This window comes from Amblyraja radiata, chromosome 5, assembly GCF_010909765.2.
Source record: "Amblyraja radiata isolate CabotCenter1 chromosome 5, sAmbRad1.1.pri, whole genome shotgun sequence".
NCBI lineage: Eukaryota > Metazoa > Chordata > Chondrichthyes > Rajiformes > Rajidae > Amblyraja > Amblyraja radiata.
This window is the reverse complement of record NC_045960.1, coordinates 31,433,059-31,448,995: the sequence shown is the minus strand read 5'-3', so window position 1 is coordinate 31,448,995 and position 15,937 is coordinate 31,433,059. Positions and strand designations below refer to the sequence as shown.

At 43.6% G+C, this 15,937-nt stretch overlaps 1 protein-coding gene across 1 annotated transcript in view; it reads left to right on the top strand.

Moving 5' to 3' along the window:
• Positions 1-3,115: 3,115 nt before the first annotated feature.
• aldh8a1 (aldehyde dehydrogenase 8 family member A1) overlaps positions 3,116-15,937 on the top strand; it is a 47,291-nt gene continuing 34,469 nt past the window's right edge. Inside the window, exon 1 of the mRNA XM_033020933.1 lies at positions 3,116-3,391. Coding sequence (XP_032876824.1) covers positions 3,245-3,391 — 147 coding nt within the window. The 5' untranslated portion in view covers positions 3,116-3,244. The remainder of the gene's footprint in view (positions 3,392-15,937) is intronic.

The following is a 15,937-nucleotide window of genomic DNA, read 5'->3' as shown; positions in this document are numbered from 1 at the left end:
GTGATTAAAAAGAAATAACTGAAATATCACATTTACATAAATATTCAGACCCTTTACTCAGTACTTTGTTGAGGCACCTTTGGCAGCGATTACAGCCTCAAGTCTCCTTGGGTATGACGCTACAAGTTTGGCACACCTGTATTTGGGTAATTTCTCCTATTCTTTTCTGAATATCCTCTCAAGCTCTGTCAGGTTGGATGGGGAGCATCGATGCACAGCTATTTTCAGGTTCCTCCAGAGATGTTCAATCAGGTTCAAGTCCGGGCGCTGGCTCGGCCACTCAAGGACATTCACAGACTTGTCACGAAGCCACTCCTGCGTTGTCTTGGCTGTGTGCTTCGGGTCGTGGTCCTATTGGAAGGCGAACCTCCGCCCCAGTCTGAGGTCTAGAACACTCTGAAGCAGGTTTTCATCAAGGATCTCTCCGTACTTTGCTCAGTTCATCTTTCCCTCGATCCTGACTAGTCTCCCAGTTCCTGCTGCTGAAAAACATCCCCACAGCATGATGCAAATTCTTAAGGGGTTGGACAGGTTAGATGCAGGAAGATTGCTCCCGATGTTGGGGAAGTCCAGGACAAGGGGTCACAGCTTAAGGATAAGGGGGAAATCTTTTAAAACCGAGATGAGAAGAACTTTTTTCACACAGAGAGTGGTGAATCTCTGGAACTCCCTGCCACAGAGGGTAGTCGAGGCCAGTTCATTGGCTATATTTAAGAGGGAGTTAGATGTGGCCCTTGTGGCTAAGGGGATCAGAGGGTATGGAGAGAAGGCAGGTACGGGATACTGAGTTGGATGATCAGCCATGATCATATTGAATGGCGGTGCAGGCTCGAAGGGCCGAATGGCCTACTCCTGCACCTAATTTCTATGTTTCTATGTTTCTATGCTGCCACCACCATGCTTCACCATAGGTATGGTATTGGCCAGGTGATGAGCGGCGCCTGGTTTCCTCCAGACACTTGGCATTCAGGCCAAAGAGTTCAATCCTGGTTTCATCAGACCAGAGAATCTTGTTTCTTATGCCTTTTGGCAAACTCCAAGCCGGCTGTCATGTGGCTTTTACTGAGGAATGGCTTCCGTCTGGCCAATCTACCATAAAAGCCTGATTGGTGGAGTGCTGCAGATATAGTTGTCCTTCTGGAAGGTTCTCCCATCTCCACAGAGGAACTCTGGAGCTCTGTCAGAGTAACCATTGGGTTCTTGGACACTCTGAGTCCTGGTGTTTCCAAAGTTCTTCCATTTAAGAATGACAGAGGCCACTGTACTCTTCGAGTCCTGCAATGCTACAGAAATTGTTTTATACCCTGACCTGTCACAATCCTGTCTCGGAGGTCTACAGACCATTCCTTCGTCTTCATAGCTTGGTTTTTGCTCTGACATGAACTGTCAACTGTGGGACCTTATATAGACAGGTGTGTGCCTTTCCAAATCATGTCCAATCAATTTAATTTACCACTGGTGGACTCCAATCAAGTTGTAGAAACATCTCAAGAATAATCAATGGAAACAGGATGAACCTCAGCTCAATTTTGAGTGTCATAGCAAAGGGTCTGAATACTTATGTAAATGTGATATTTCAGTTATTTCTTTTTTATTATTTTGCAAAAATTTCTAAACCTGTTTTCGCTTCTTCATTCTGGGGTATTGTGTGTAGATTGATGATAAAAATGAATTTAATCCATTTTAAAATGAGGCTTTAACGTAACAAAATGTGCAAAAAGTGAAGGGGTCTGAATACTTTCTGAATGCACTGTATAGTTTCCTTCCTTTCTCTCTCAGTATGTGTTTGTAGACTTGTAAATGGTGAGAGGTACATGTTCATAGGTTCTAAGAGCAGAATAAGGTTATTCGGCCCATCAATTCTACTCCGCTATTAAATCATGGCTGATCCATCATTCCCTCTCAACCCCATTCTCCTGCCTTTGCCCCATAACCCCTGATCTTCTAATCAATAATCTGTCAATCTCTGCCTTAAAAATATCCATTGACCTGCCCTCCACAGCCATCTGTGGCAATGAATTCCACATCTCCACCCTCTTACTTAAGAAATTCCAACTCATGTCCTTTCTAAAGGTATCCAACACCTTACTCCTAAAGGATTAGGGTAGGATTAGAGTCATAGAGTGATAAGGTGAGGAAACAGGCCCTTCGACCCAACTTGCCCACACCGGCCAACGTGTCCCAGTTACATTAGTCCCACTTGCCTGCGTTCAATCCATATCCCTCGAAACCTGTCCTATCCATGTACCTGTCTGTTTCTTAAACGTTGGGATAGTCCCAGCCTCAACTACCTTCTCTGGCAGCTTTTTCCATACACCCTTTGTGTCCAGTTTTGAGGTCTTTGCACTGGCTTCCAGTCTGTCAAAGAATTGATTTCAAAATATTACTGTTGGTTTATAAAGCACTGAATGGTCTTGGGCCAAAATACATTTCTGATCATCTGCTACATTATGAACCCCCCAGACCTCTGAGGTCGTCTGGGACACGTCTGCTTTCTGTTCCAGTCAGAACTAAACATGGTGAAGCAGCGTTCAGTTTTTATGCACCACATATATGGATGAAACTTCCAGAAAAATGCAGGTCCGCTCCAACTCTCAGTTCTTTTAAATCGGGGCTGAAGACTTTTCTGTTTGACCCTGCTTTTAATTAAATTAAATAATTATTCATTTCTTACACTGCACTGTAACTTTTATTCTTGTATTTTATACTTGTCTCATTCTAGTTTTGCTTGTTTTTATTTTCTATTCGTTTTAATGACAGTTTTAATTGCTTTTGATTGCTTTGTGTAAAGCACTTTGAATGGCCTTGTTGTGGAAATGTGCTATATAGATAAACTTGCTTGCTCAGATTCCTATTAAATCTTTTCCCCCTTCACCTTGAACCTGTCCTCTGGTCCTCGATTCCCCATCTCTGGGCAAGAGACTCTGTGCGTCTACCCAATCTAGTCCTCTTATGATCTTATATACACAAGGTGCATCAGTGCAGGGATGAGTGTCTGCCGGCTCTTGCTGCCTTTGGGCGATTCTCCAAGACTCTGTGACAAACCTCAACCTCTCGCTGAGCTAGTGGGCGACTGACGTTGGCGGCTGAGGGCCGTGGGTCTGTGATTGGAGGCGGCGAGCGTCAGTCAGTGGCTTTTGCAGGAGCCGAGCGTTTTACAGGGGGCGGTCGCTGCGCTTGTCAATGTTGGGTTGCATTGTATCGCCGGGTCGGTGGGAAGCAGCAGCAGCAACAGCAAGGAATCATGCCCAAGATGGCTCACCAGAGGACACATTTAGTGCTGGAGAATTACATTGGAGGCAAATTTGTGCCGTGCTCAAGACACATTGATTCCTATGACCCTTCGTCCGGGGATGTGTACTGCAGAGTACCAGACAGTGGGAAGCAGGAGGTGAGACCACAGCACAGCGGTCGGCACAATATGTCTGTCAGCACCTCGAATATTATTTAATGTAAATCGGAATCAAAATAACCGGCTGAAATGGGTGACTAAAATATCGCATATGATCTGAGAGAGGGTTGATGCAGCTCAGATTTAGCTGATTATTGATTTTTTTTAATGTTGCTGTTGCAATTGCTGTTTATTCCCAGGACGCGTCCAGTCATGTATTTACTTTCCTATCAATGTACATTGAATACAAACTTAACCACGGTGGTATTGCATTCGTGGCCTAAGCGTGGATAATGCAGCTTTCGTTTCAAACATGAACTCGTTTTTCATTTAATGGTGCCTTTAATATGTGAAAACACAGACTCATGGACGGTCAGGCTTATAGTAAAGTTTTGCAGCGCGTCTAAAGCTGTTATTGTTTGGGGAGGATAATTAGCAAAATAATTGCAATCTTGCTGTTTATTTTGTGTTACCAGCGTGATTCTGAGTAGAAGATGTGATTTTGCCCCGTGCCCGCCGTCGTTTTTACTGGTTCGTCGATTTCAGTGGCAACATTCGACAGAGAGGGGGAAAGAAAACTATAAATCGGTGGAGGTGCTCCCTTTAGCATGCACACCTGCTTTCTGGGGCATTGTCAAGGAATTGGAGTCTATGAAAGTAAGCATGCAAGTACAGCAGGCAGTGAAGAAAGCGAATGACATGTTGGTCTTTATGACAAGAGGAATCGAATATAGGAGCAAAGAGGTCCTTCTGCAGTTGTTCAGAGCCCTAGTGAGACCACACCTGGAGTATTGTGTGCAGTTTTGGTCCCCTAATTTGAGACAGGACATTATTGCTATTGAGGGAGTGCAGCGTAGGTTTACAAAGTTGATTCCCGGGATGGCAGGACTGTCATATGCTGAGAGAATGGAGCAGCTGGGCTTGTACACTCTGGAGTTTAGAAGGATGAGAGGATCTCATTGAAACATATAAGATTGTTAAGGGTTTGGACACGCTAGAGGCAGGAAACATGTTCCTGATGTTGGGGGAGTCCAGAATCAGGGGCCACAGTTTAAGAATAAGGAGTAAGCCATTTAGAACGGAGATGAGGAAACACTTTTTCTCACAGAAAGTGGTGAGTCTGTGGGATTCTCTGCCTCAGAGGGCGGTGGAGGCAGCTTCTCTGGATTTTTTCAAGTGAAAGCTAGATAAGGCTCTTAAAAATAGCGGAGTCAAGGGGTTTGGGGAGAAGGCAGGAACGGGGTACTGAATGTGGATGATCAGCCATGATCACATTGAATGGCGGTGCTGGCTCGAAGGACCGAATGGCCTACTCCTGCACCTATTGTCTATTGTCAGTGAAGATGGTTGTCCCACTATCTACCAGATACCCTGTAACCAGGGTTAAGGCAGACGGAGATAATGGACGGACTTCCTAATACAGAAACATAAATCTGAATCTCAGCTTTGGGCATTTCTGCATTTCTCAGTCAGAGTGGTGGTTGTGTTGTGAAGTGAGAAAATAATTCTCCTGCACCCTAGTTCAGAATAAAACAAAATAACACTGATGTTAGTGATGAGGGGGAAAAGAGTGACGGATTGCCCTGGAACAGGGAAAGAACTGCACCTGAACAGTTTAACGCTGATTTTTTTTTGGGAGATGCCTAGTTGAGTAAGTTAAAGTGGGTTTTGTAGATATACGGCCATAGTCATTATGTACCACTGGTGTATGGAATGGACGTTCAGAATGGTAGATGGGACACCAATCACGCTTTAGCCTGGATTGATGTTGATCATCTTGAGTATTAAACATAGAAAATAGGTGCCAGCACCGCCATTCAATATGATCATGGATGATCATCCAAAATCAGTACCCCGTTCCTGCTTTCTCCCCATATCCCTTGATTCCGTTAACCAAATCTAACTCTCTCTTAAACATCCAGTGAATTGGCCTCCACTGCCTTCTGTGGCAGAGAATTCCACAGATTCACAACTCTGGGTGAATTCTCAGTATTCTCAGTGCTGTAATGATCCAGGTTGGAAAGTATTCCAACACACTTCTGAAGGGGCCTTGTAAATGGAGGAAAGGCTTTGGGGATAGACATAAAATGCTGAGGCAATTCAGCGGGACAGGCAGCATCTCTGGAGAGTAGGAATGGGTGACGATTTGGGTTGAGACCCTTCTTTGGATTGAGAGTCATCGGAGAGGGAAACTAGAGATATGGAAGGTTGCAAAGAGAATGCATTATGTGAAAAGGACTGATCAAAGCAGATGTTGATCAAGGAAATGTAGAATGGTTCATTGATGGCTGAGGGGAAGCTGACAACGAGGCATACAAATAGTAGTTTTAATCAGGAGGACAGTGAAACGAGTCGGAGAACTAGGTTGGGGAGAGGGATGGAGAGAGAGGGAAAGCAAGGATTACTTGAGGTTAGAGAAATCAATATTCATACCGCTGGGTTGTAAGCTGTCCAAGCATCGTCGGTGTAAAGCAGCATCTGCAGTTCTTTCCTACACTCTAAAGGCTTTTGGGTGTCAGGAGGTGAGTCTCTCAACATAGGATTCTGAGTCTCTGAGCTGCTGGGGTATCTAAGTACAACATATGTGGCTAGTCCAGATGAGCTTCAGGACACCGATGACCCTTAGAACGTCAATGTGGGGTCTCGGAGATGGTAATATCATTGAATGTCAATGCTCGGTGGTTAGACTCTCTTGAAATGGGGAAATGCCCGGCAGGTTAACAGTGCATGTGTGACTATCCTCTTATCTGCTCATGGCTGAACATTGCCCAGGCCTTGCAGCCTGCCGATACCCTCACTATGTCTTGCAATGAGAGGAAAGCCAGTGATGACTGTACCTGAGCCTAGCACACTGCACTGTAGAACTCTTGCATTGACGTCCTGGCACTGAGATGTTTGATCTCCATCAACCAGATCCATAGATGTATGAGCCGTATCTCCCCTTGATGTCCATCATAAGAAAAAGCAAGAAAGATTATTACAAGAAGAAATTAGATGATAACAAAGACAACATAAAAAGAATATGGAGCATACTTAATAGCATTATCAGAAATGGTCCGGGGAGAACAAATTACCCGAAGTATTTTATTGATAAGGATAAGGAAAATTATAATATGGAAGATATAGCTAATAGCTTTAATAATTTTTTTGTAAATATTGGACCAGACCTGGCTAAACAAATCCCTGATCCAGGGACATCTGGAGAAACTCCTGAGAATTTAGTGGAGAGAAATCCCTGCTCTATGTTTCTTACGGCAGTAGAAGAAAAAGAACTGTTGGATATTGTCAAAACATGTAAAAATAAAAAGTCTACCGATTTCAACGACATTGACATGTCGCTAGTTAAGATGGTCATTGAGGGGATCTCCAAACCTTTAACATTCATCTGTAATTTATCCTTCCAAACCGGTACTTTTCCAATTCAAATGAAAATAGCAAAAATAATACCAATATACAAAACTGGGAACAAGCATCATTTTACAAACTATAGACCTGTTTCCTTACTCCCACAATTTTCCAAAATACTAGAAAAAATGTTTAATAATAGATTAGATAAATTTGTAGAAAAGAATAAATTAATCACAGAAAGTCAATATGGATTCAGAACAAATAGATCAACATCACTTGCAATATTAGAATTAACTGAAGACATCACAAACGCCATTGATAATAAATTATATGCAGCTGGGATATTCATTGACATAAAAAAAGCATTTGATACAATTAATCACGATATCTTATTAAAAAAATTGGAGAGGTATGGAATTAGAGGAATAGTACTGGACTGGATTAAAAGCTACTTAAGTAACAGGCAACAGTTTGTAAATCTGGGTAGTCATAATTCTACATGCTTGGACATTGTGTGTGGTGTACCACAGGGGTCAGTGCTGGGCCCAAAATTATTTATCATGTACATAAACGATATTTGTAATGTGTCCAATGTCTTGAGGCTGGTTTTGTTTGCAGATGATACAAATATTTTTTGTTCTGGGGAAAATTTAAAACAGCTATTGGATAAAATAATAAAAGAAATGGGTAAATTGAAAATATGGTTTGATAGGAATAAAATTTCATTAAATCTGAGTAAAACTAAAATAATGTTATTTGGTAATTGTAGAATAAATACACTAGTAAGTATAAAGATAAATGGGGTGGAAGTTGAAAGAGTGCATGAAAATAAATTTCTTGGGGTTATAATTGACGATAAAATAAGCTGGAAATCACATATTAAACATGTAAAATTAAAATTGTCAAAAAGTATCTCTGTATTATACAAAGCCAAGCAAGCTCTGGATTACAAATCACTCCGTATTCTTTATTGTTCATTAATTTTTACCCTACTTAAATTATTGTGCAGAAGTCTGGGGTAATAACTATAAAAATTCGATACACTCATTAACCATGATGCAAAAAAGAGCAATTCGTATTATCCATAATGCTAAGTATCTGGGTCATACGAATCCATTATTTTTAGTCAAATTTATTAAAATTAGAAGATTTGGTTACATTCAAAACAGCTCAGATAATGTTTAGGGCCAAAAATAAAAATTTACCTGGAAACATTCAAAAATTATTTAACGAGCGTGTGGGGGGTTACAATTTAAGAGGAATATTTAACTTTAAGAAACAAAGAGTCCGTACGACTAGAAAAACCTTTTGTATTTCGGTTTGTGGAGTAGGTGTGTGGAATAAATTGAATGGGGAATTAAAGCAATGCACAAACATGAATCATTTTAAAATGATATATAAAAAAATAATTTTCAAGGGGTACAGGGATGGATGGGATGGTTGACAAGTGGGGGTTAATGTTTATCTATTGCTTTACTATTGTTTACTTATGTTTGGGTACTTCAGATATGAAGTTTGTATGTGCATAATAGTTGTATGTATATATATGTCTGTAGGTATTATGGGAAATTGCCTAGGGTAGTATTATTATTATTAATTAATTGATTTTTAAACATGGTAGAAGTGTTGGGGAAAAGGGGTGAGATTTAATAAGTTATTCTTCTTCTCACTCCTTTTCGAGCTTGTACAGACACATTGGAACTTTGCGTTTGTTCTTTTCATTGCTTTGTAAATATTGATTGTAATGTCCAATTGTTTGATAATTTCGATTTTGTTACTATTAATGTCTTTAATGTCTTTACTTGTTCGGAATAAATAAATAAATAAATAAATAAATAAATAAATAAATAAATTCTGGTTGTACCACAGCTCCTCTATGCCACCCATATGCCCCAGTCCCACTTTTTTAGGCGACTACAGGCGACTAGGCTATGGCCACATGGTCGCCTGTGTGGTCTTCTCAGCCGCCCAAAGAGTCATACCTTTATTTTGGTTGCCGCTGGATTTTGAAATGTTTTAAACAGTCGGCACCCGTGGGCTTGATGCCAACGATTGTAGCGTGACATAGTGTTGTCGCCAGGATCACTTAGGTTGTCGCCAGGATGACGTAGGTTGTCGCCGGTGTCGACTTTGGTGAATTCCATTGGCGACTACTCACATCAATCGTGACAGATACCGGTGACTGAATTGTCCTGCCTTGGCGTAGCTTGTCGCGGGTGGACGTAGGTTGTAGTAGGTGTGGTTGTAGGTGGATGTCCTATGGGTTGTTGGTAGCTTGCCTTCAACTAAGAGGTAGGTTGTTGTAGACATTGTCATAGACATTGTCGTAGGGGGGTCCAGTCGCTGTTTTTTCGGTGACCAGTTACGACTATGACAGTCGCCGAAAAAATTGCCCAAGTGGGACAGGCCCATTAGTCAAATGCTGTCTGATTGCTACTAGATTTCATCGCACCTCTGGAATTCAGCACCCTATTTGGGCCACGGCTATGATGATTTCTGGAACAGTGGTCTGGTTAAAATCTCAGATTACTGCTAAGAGTCCCTCTGTTAACGGTTAACTAGACTTTAAAAAAAAAATCATCTTGCCGATGATTGAGAATTAACTCTTGACAGTCATTAGGAGAAACAAGCAACTGCAGTTGCTGGAATCTTGTGCAAACTACAAAGTGCTGGAGTAATTTAACATGTCAGTGAACATCTCTGGAAGTCATGGATGGGCGATGTATCGGCTCAGCACCCTTCTTCAAACCGATAGGCGCGATTTTGGGTGGGGACGGTTGTTCAGACTCTGATTGTGTAATTACCCAGATTAGATTTGTTCTGCTTTTTTGTTAACAGGAAATACATGAGCAATTTTCCACATTGATGGTTTAGATGTACCTACACTGGAACAGATCACTCATTTGGCAGCTGGTTCTGGAGTGAAAACCTTCAGCACTACAGCTGGTGTGTTCATAGGTTCATAAGCTCTAGGAGCAGAATTAGGCGATTCGGCCCATCAAGTCTACTCCACCATTCAATCATGGCTGATCTATCTTTCCCTCTCAACCCCATTCTCCTGCCTTCTCCCCATAACATCTGATACCCTTACACATCAAGAATCTGTCAATCTCTGCCTTAAAATATATCCATTGGCTTGGCTACCACAGCTGTCTGTGGCAATGTATTCCACAGATTCACCACCCCCAGACTAAAGAAATTCCTCATCTCCTTTCTAAAGGTACGTCCTTTTATTCTGAGGCTATGGCTTCTGGTTCTGGCCTCTGGAGTGTTGTCTGACCCTACAGCCTTTGCCATATTAAATGATCTCAGCCTTTCCCTGATTTAGCATGGACTGAATTAAATTGACAGATTTCTATTTTGGGCTGGATCATGATTTCAAAGGATCATTGTCATAGAGAGACATAGGTTTGAGAAAGAATCCATCCAGAAATGGTCGTAATTGAAACCATGTTTTGCATTGACATGTAAATCATAGCAGGAAGCCCATGATAAAAGTTCTCACAAATACACTGAAAGTCATGGGTCATCTTCATCTACCAAATAAAACGTGTGTGTAGTTTTTATACCTTGCATAAAGGTGGGTGTTTTAGATAGGTTAAAGCTGAATTACTTTATTTTGGCCACTTGAATGACGGCCTTAAAATGTGTATGAAAATGGGTAGGAAAGAACCGCAGATTCTGGTTTAAATCGAATAAAGACACAAAATGCTGGACCAACTCAGCGGGACTGGCAGCATCCCTGTCCTGCCTGTCTGTTTCTGTCTGCCCCGCTGAGTTACTCCAGCATTTTGTGGGTATGAAAATGGTTTGGACTTTACTATTCCAATATTTTTGGCTGGCCTTTCTTTTACTGATAATTCTGCTACCTGTGTCCTAACTTGTGTCCAGTCCCACCATCCCAGTACCTCTATTCTGCTGATTAGTTAAGCAATGCCTTGTTTTTAAAATTCTCACTCGTGGTTTTGAATCGCCCAGTGATGTTAACCCTCCCTATCTCTGTAACCTTTTCCATCCTGACAACCTCCTGACAATGCTCTCATCCAATTGGGATAAAGCGCAGAATGCTGGAGTAACTCAGTGGGTCTGGCTGGCGTGGGAGATTGCAACCTTCACATGGTCCGTCCTGTTTCCACAAATGCAATCAACCTGGTGTGCACAATCAAATAAGATCAAATAGAACAAGTTGTCCTACAACTTTAGGCTGTGCACGCCATATGCAAGAAGAAGAGTGGGTCTGGCAGCATCTCAGAAAGGTCTAAAGAAGGGCCTCAATCCAAAAGTAACCTACTCCTTTTCTCCAGAGATGCTGCCCGACCCGCTGAGTTACTCCAGCATTTTTGTGTCTATCTTCAGTGTAAACCAGCATCTGCAGTTCATCCCTACTCATCCAATTGGCCAGTGTAGTTTAGTTAAGGATAGAGTGCGAAAACAGGCCCCTCGGCCCGCCGAGCCAACGCCAACCAGCGATCCCCACACATTAACACTATCCTACACACTCGGGACAATTTTTACATTTATACCAAGCCTGTACATCTTTGAAGTGTAGGAGGATCCCGGAGAAAACCCACGCAGGTCCTGGTGAGAACGTACAAACTCTGTAAAGACAACACCTATAGTCAAGATCAAACCCGGGTCCCTGGCGCTGTAAGACAGCAACTCTACAGCTGTGCTGCCCCGTTCATTCCCATTTTAAATCAGTTCACCATTGCCAATCGTGTTTTTAGGCTTTAAGGCTTTAAACTCGGAAACATTCTCCCTAAACCTCTGTGCTCATATATCATTCTTTCTAAGGCACTCTAACATTTCCCCCTTTCACAAAGGTTTTTATTTATCTGCTATAATAACTCCTGATATGCCTTAGTGTGAAATTTTCTTTGGTCCTGCACTTGTGAGGTGCTTCAGAATGTTTTTTTTTATGTTAAGCTTGCAAAATAAATGCAAGTTGTTTAAGCAGTAATTAAGTATATCAGCCTTCGTTTCAAGCATGGAGATGCATATTTCATGCTGAATGATTCTGTTATAATAAATGACTGAACTGTGATACATAAATTAGTGTAGATAAATGACTGAAATATAAGCGGCATTTATGACTATAATATTAATTATGAAAAAAATGAAATCATATTTTAATGTTAGATTGCAAACTCAATGAGACCATGTACTTATAACATATTTTGCAAATTATTGACAGAACAAATTTAAGAGAACTTGTCACTAAAGACATCGTAAAGATAGTGAGGATGGGCCTGGAAAGTGTTACCGAATGCAGCTTCCTTCCCTCTTTCAGATTCTGTGAAGATTATAGTGAGAACACCTTGGTCGGGTAAAGAATATTATTTGAGAAGTAAAAATTGTTTGGATCGGAGGATATTGCTGGATATTTTTCATCCAATTTATTTACAGGATGTCGAGTCAGTTACAAGGCTTTGAGGTGCTGCTCATTCCTAATTAGCAATGTGCTGGTGAGTGGTCTCACTGGACTTTGGTGCAGGTACCGTGGATCAGTGGATATTTTTAAGGCAGAGATAGATAGATTCTTGATTCAAGGGCAGGAGAATGGGGTTAGGAGGGAGAGATAGATCAGCCATGATTGAATGGTGGAGTAGACTTGATGGACCGAATGGCCTAATTCTACTCATATTCCTTATTGAATTGAATTGAATTGAATGCCTTTATTGTCATTCAGACCTTACGGTCTGAACGAAATTTCGTGCCTGCAGTCATACATACAATCATACAATAGTAACAACAATAAACACAAATTAACACCACCACAGTGAGTCCTCCAAGCACCTCACTGTGGTGGAGGCAAAAATCTTAGGGCTGCAGTCTCTTCCCTCCTCTTCTCCCTCTGCGCTGAGGCGATACCCCACCGGGTGATGTAACAAACAGTCCCGCGGTTCACCGAACCCCACAACGGGCCGGCTCAAACACCGCGGCCCGGGGTGGTCGAAGCTGCCGCCCTCCAGCCGGGCTCAACCCCGGACTCAGGTCACCGCCGCCAGAACGCCGTCCCAGCCACTGGAGCACCGTTCCAGCCCCGAGCCAGATCGCCCTCACGTGAGTGCCGTTCCTCCCTCGAGCTGGGCCACTCCGACGGGAGTGCCACAGCCCCTCACGGGAGAGTCTCAGCCCCTCGCCAGGCCGTCCTCACGAGAGCGACCTTCACACTGGAGAATTCCAGAATTTTGATCCAGTAACAAGAATGTCTTTCTAAACTAAGATGGTATTTGACTTAGAGAGGGACTTCACGAACGTTTCTGCCTTTTGTTCTTATTGGCGGTAACGCTTGTGGGCTGGAGGCTCCACAGACAAGGGTTGGTGAATTATTGCAGTCGACCTTGCAGCTGTGTCACACCACAGCCAGGGTGTCGATGATGGAGGCAGTGAATGGTTAAGGTCGTGAAGAGGTTGCCATTGTGTGGTGTGAAGATTATGGTATGAAGATTTTGACTTGAAACAATGCAAGCTGGTGATGTTTAGTATTTTGAAAGACAAGGTAGGGCTTGTTGCGGGTGAATATGTGGGCAATAGAAAGTAGATGTGTTGAATTTTACAGAGCGCTGAATGGCTCATGATGGGGGATGAGTAGATGATGCTCTAGTCAATCTGACCCTCGTGTCAACAAAAACTGGGGAACCCAGCTCCCTGTCTTTAATTGTATATCTGATGGTAATCTGATGCAGCAGATCATAAAATCATATGTGATTGGGGCAGATTTAAGCCATTTGGCACATCAAATCTACTCTGCCATTCAATCAGATGTGAGTGTTCCTTTGTGGATAGTTTCTTTGTATGTTCAGTGAACTAAAGTAATGCTTAAAGATAGAGACAAACTGCTGGGGCAGGCCGCATCTCTGGAAAGTAGGAATGGGTGACGTTTTGGGTCGGGACCCTACTTCAGACTGAGACAGGGGAGAGGGAAACTAGAGATATGGAAGGGTACAAAGGGAATGTAAGGTGCGAAATGGACAGATCAAAGCAGACAATGCTCAAGGAAAAGTTAAGTAAGGCTTCTATACTGGCTGCAGACTGGGTTGAAGGCATGAGGCCAGCAGCACAGAGATTGGGGTGGCACAGCTGTTGCATTGTAGCACCAGACTGGAAGGCCAATCCTGGCCTCAGGTGCTGGTCTGTGTAGAGTTTGCACATTCTCTGTCATTGCACGAGTTTCGTCTGAATGTGCCCACATCAAACGGAAGAGAACTATGTGAGTTTAAGTCGTGATACATGTGACAGATTCAAGATTCAAGAGAGTTTATTGTCATGTGTCCCAGATTGAACAATGAAATTCTTGCTTTGCTTCAGCACAACAGAATATAGTAGGCATAAATACAGAACAGAGTGAGTCCATATACCATTATATACATATATACACACATGAATAAATAAACAGATAAAGTGCAAATAAACAGATAATAGTCTATTAATGTTCAGAGTTTTGTTTGAGTTGAGTTTAATAGCCTGATGGCTGTGGGGAAGCAGCTATTCCTGAACCTGGATGTTGCAGTCTTCAGGCTCCTGTATCTTCTACCTGAAGGTAGCAGGGAGGTCAAAGTCAAAGTCAAAGTAGCCTTTATTGTCATTCAGACCTTTCGGTCTGAACGAAATTTCGTTGCCTTGCAGTCATACATATAATCATACATATAATAAAAATGACAAAAACACACAATAAACACAAATTTAGCATCCACCACAGTGAGTTCACCAGGCACCTCCTCACTGTGATGGAAGGCAAAATTCTTAAAGTCCTTGTTTCTTCCCTCCTTGTTCTCCCTCTGCTCCGCGGCGATCCACGCTTCGGATGTTGTGACACCGCCGGGTGATGGTAAGTAAGTAAGTCCCGCGGCTGAATTCGAGTGCCGCGAACGGTCCGGTTCAAACTCCACGGCACGGAGTGGCCGAAGCTGCCGCCTTCCATTCCAGCGGACGAAGCTGTTGCTGCAGGAGCTCCGGAAAAACAGGTCACCAACCTGTGACCTGTGAGCTCCCGAGGTCGGGTCGCCGCTGCTGCCGGAACGCCACAGCTCCGATGTTGGGTCGCCGCTGCCGCTGCCACCGGAACGCCACACCTCCGATGTCACGTCACCGCTGCCGTTACCGTCGGACCGCCACAGCTCCGATGTCGGGTTGCCGCTGCCTCTACCATCGGACCGCCACACTCCGATGTCGGGTCGCCGCTGCCGCCGGAACGCCACAGCTCCGATGTCGGGTCGCCGCTGCCGCTACCGTCGAACCGCCACAGCTCCGATGTCGGGTCGCCGCTGCCGCTGCTGCCGGAACGCCACAGCTCCGATGTCGGGTCGCTGCTGCCGCTGCCGTCGAACCGCCACAGCTCCGATGTCGGGTCGCTGCTGCCACCGCCGCCGGAACGCTATTAGGCCTCGGCACAGACGGAGACGGACACGGGGGATATGACAAGAAAAGTCGCATCCCCCCGAAGGAAGAGACCAAAAACACGTTTCCCCTCCCCCCCCCCCCACCCCACCCACACACATACACAACATAATAAAGTAAAACCAAAAAATGAACTAAAACAGGACAAAAGAACAAACAAAAAAAAGAAAAAACAAACGGACTGCAGGCGAGCTGCAGCAGCTAAGGCAGCGCCACCATCTTGGTGGCCAGGATGGTGTGGGTCGTTGATGATGCTTCCAGTCTTTTTGAGGCAGCGACTGCGATAGATTCCCTCGATGGTAGGGAGGTCAGAGTCGATAATGGATTGGGCAGTGTTTACTACTTTTTGTAGTCTTTTCCGCTCCTGGGCGCTCAAGTTACCGAACCAAGCCACGTTGCAACCGGTCAGCATGCTCTCTACTGTGCGCCTGTAGAAGTTTGACATACCGACTCTCCATAATCTTCTCAGGAAGTAGAGGCGCTGATGTGCTTTCTTTATAATTGCATCAGTGTTTTTGGACCAGGAGAGATCTTCAGAGATGTGCACGCCCAGGAATTTGAAGCTCTTGACCCTTTCCACCATCGACCCGTTGATATGAACAGGACTGTGGGTCCCCATCCTACCTCTTCCAAAGTCCACAATCAGTTCCTTGGTTTTGCTGGTGTTGAGGGCCAGGTTATTGTGCTGGCACCATTTGGTCAGTCGGTCGATCTCTCTTCTATACTCTGACTCGTCCCCGTCAGTAAGACGTCCCACAACAGTGGTGTCATCAGCGAACTTGATGATGGAGTTCGCAC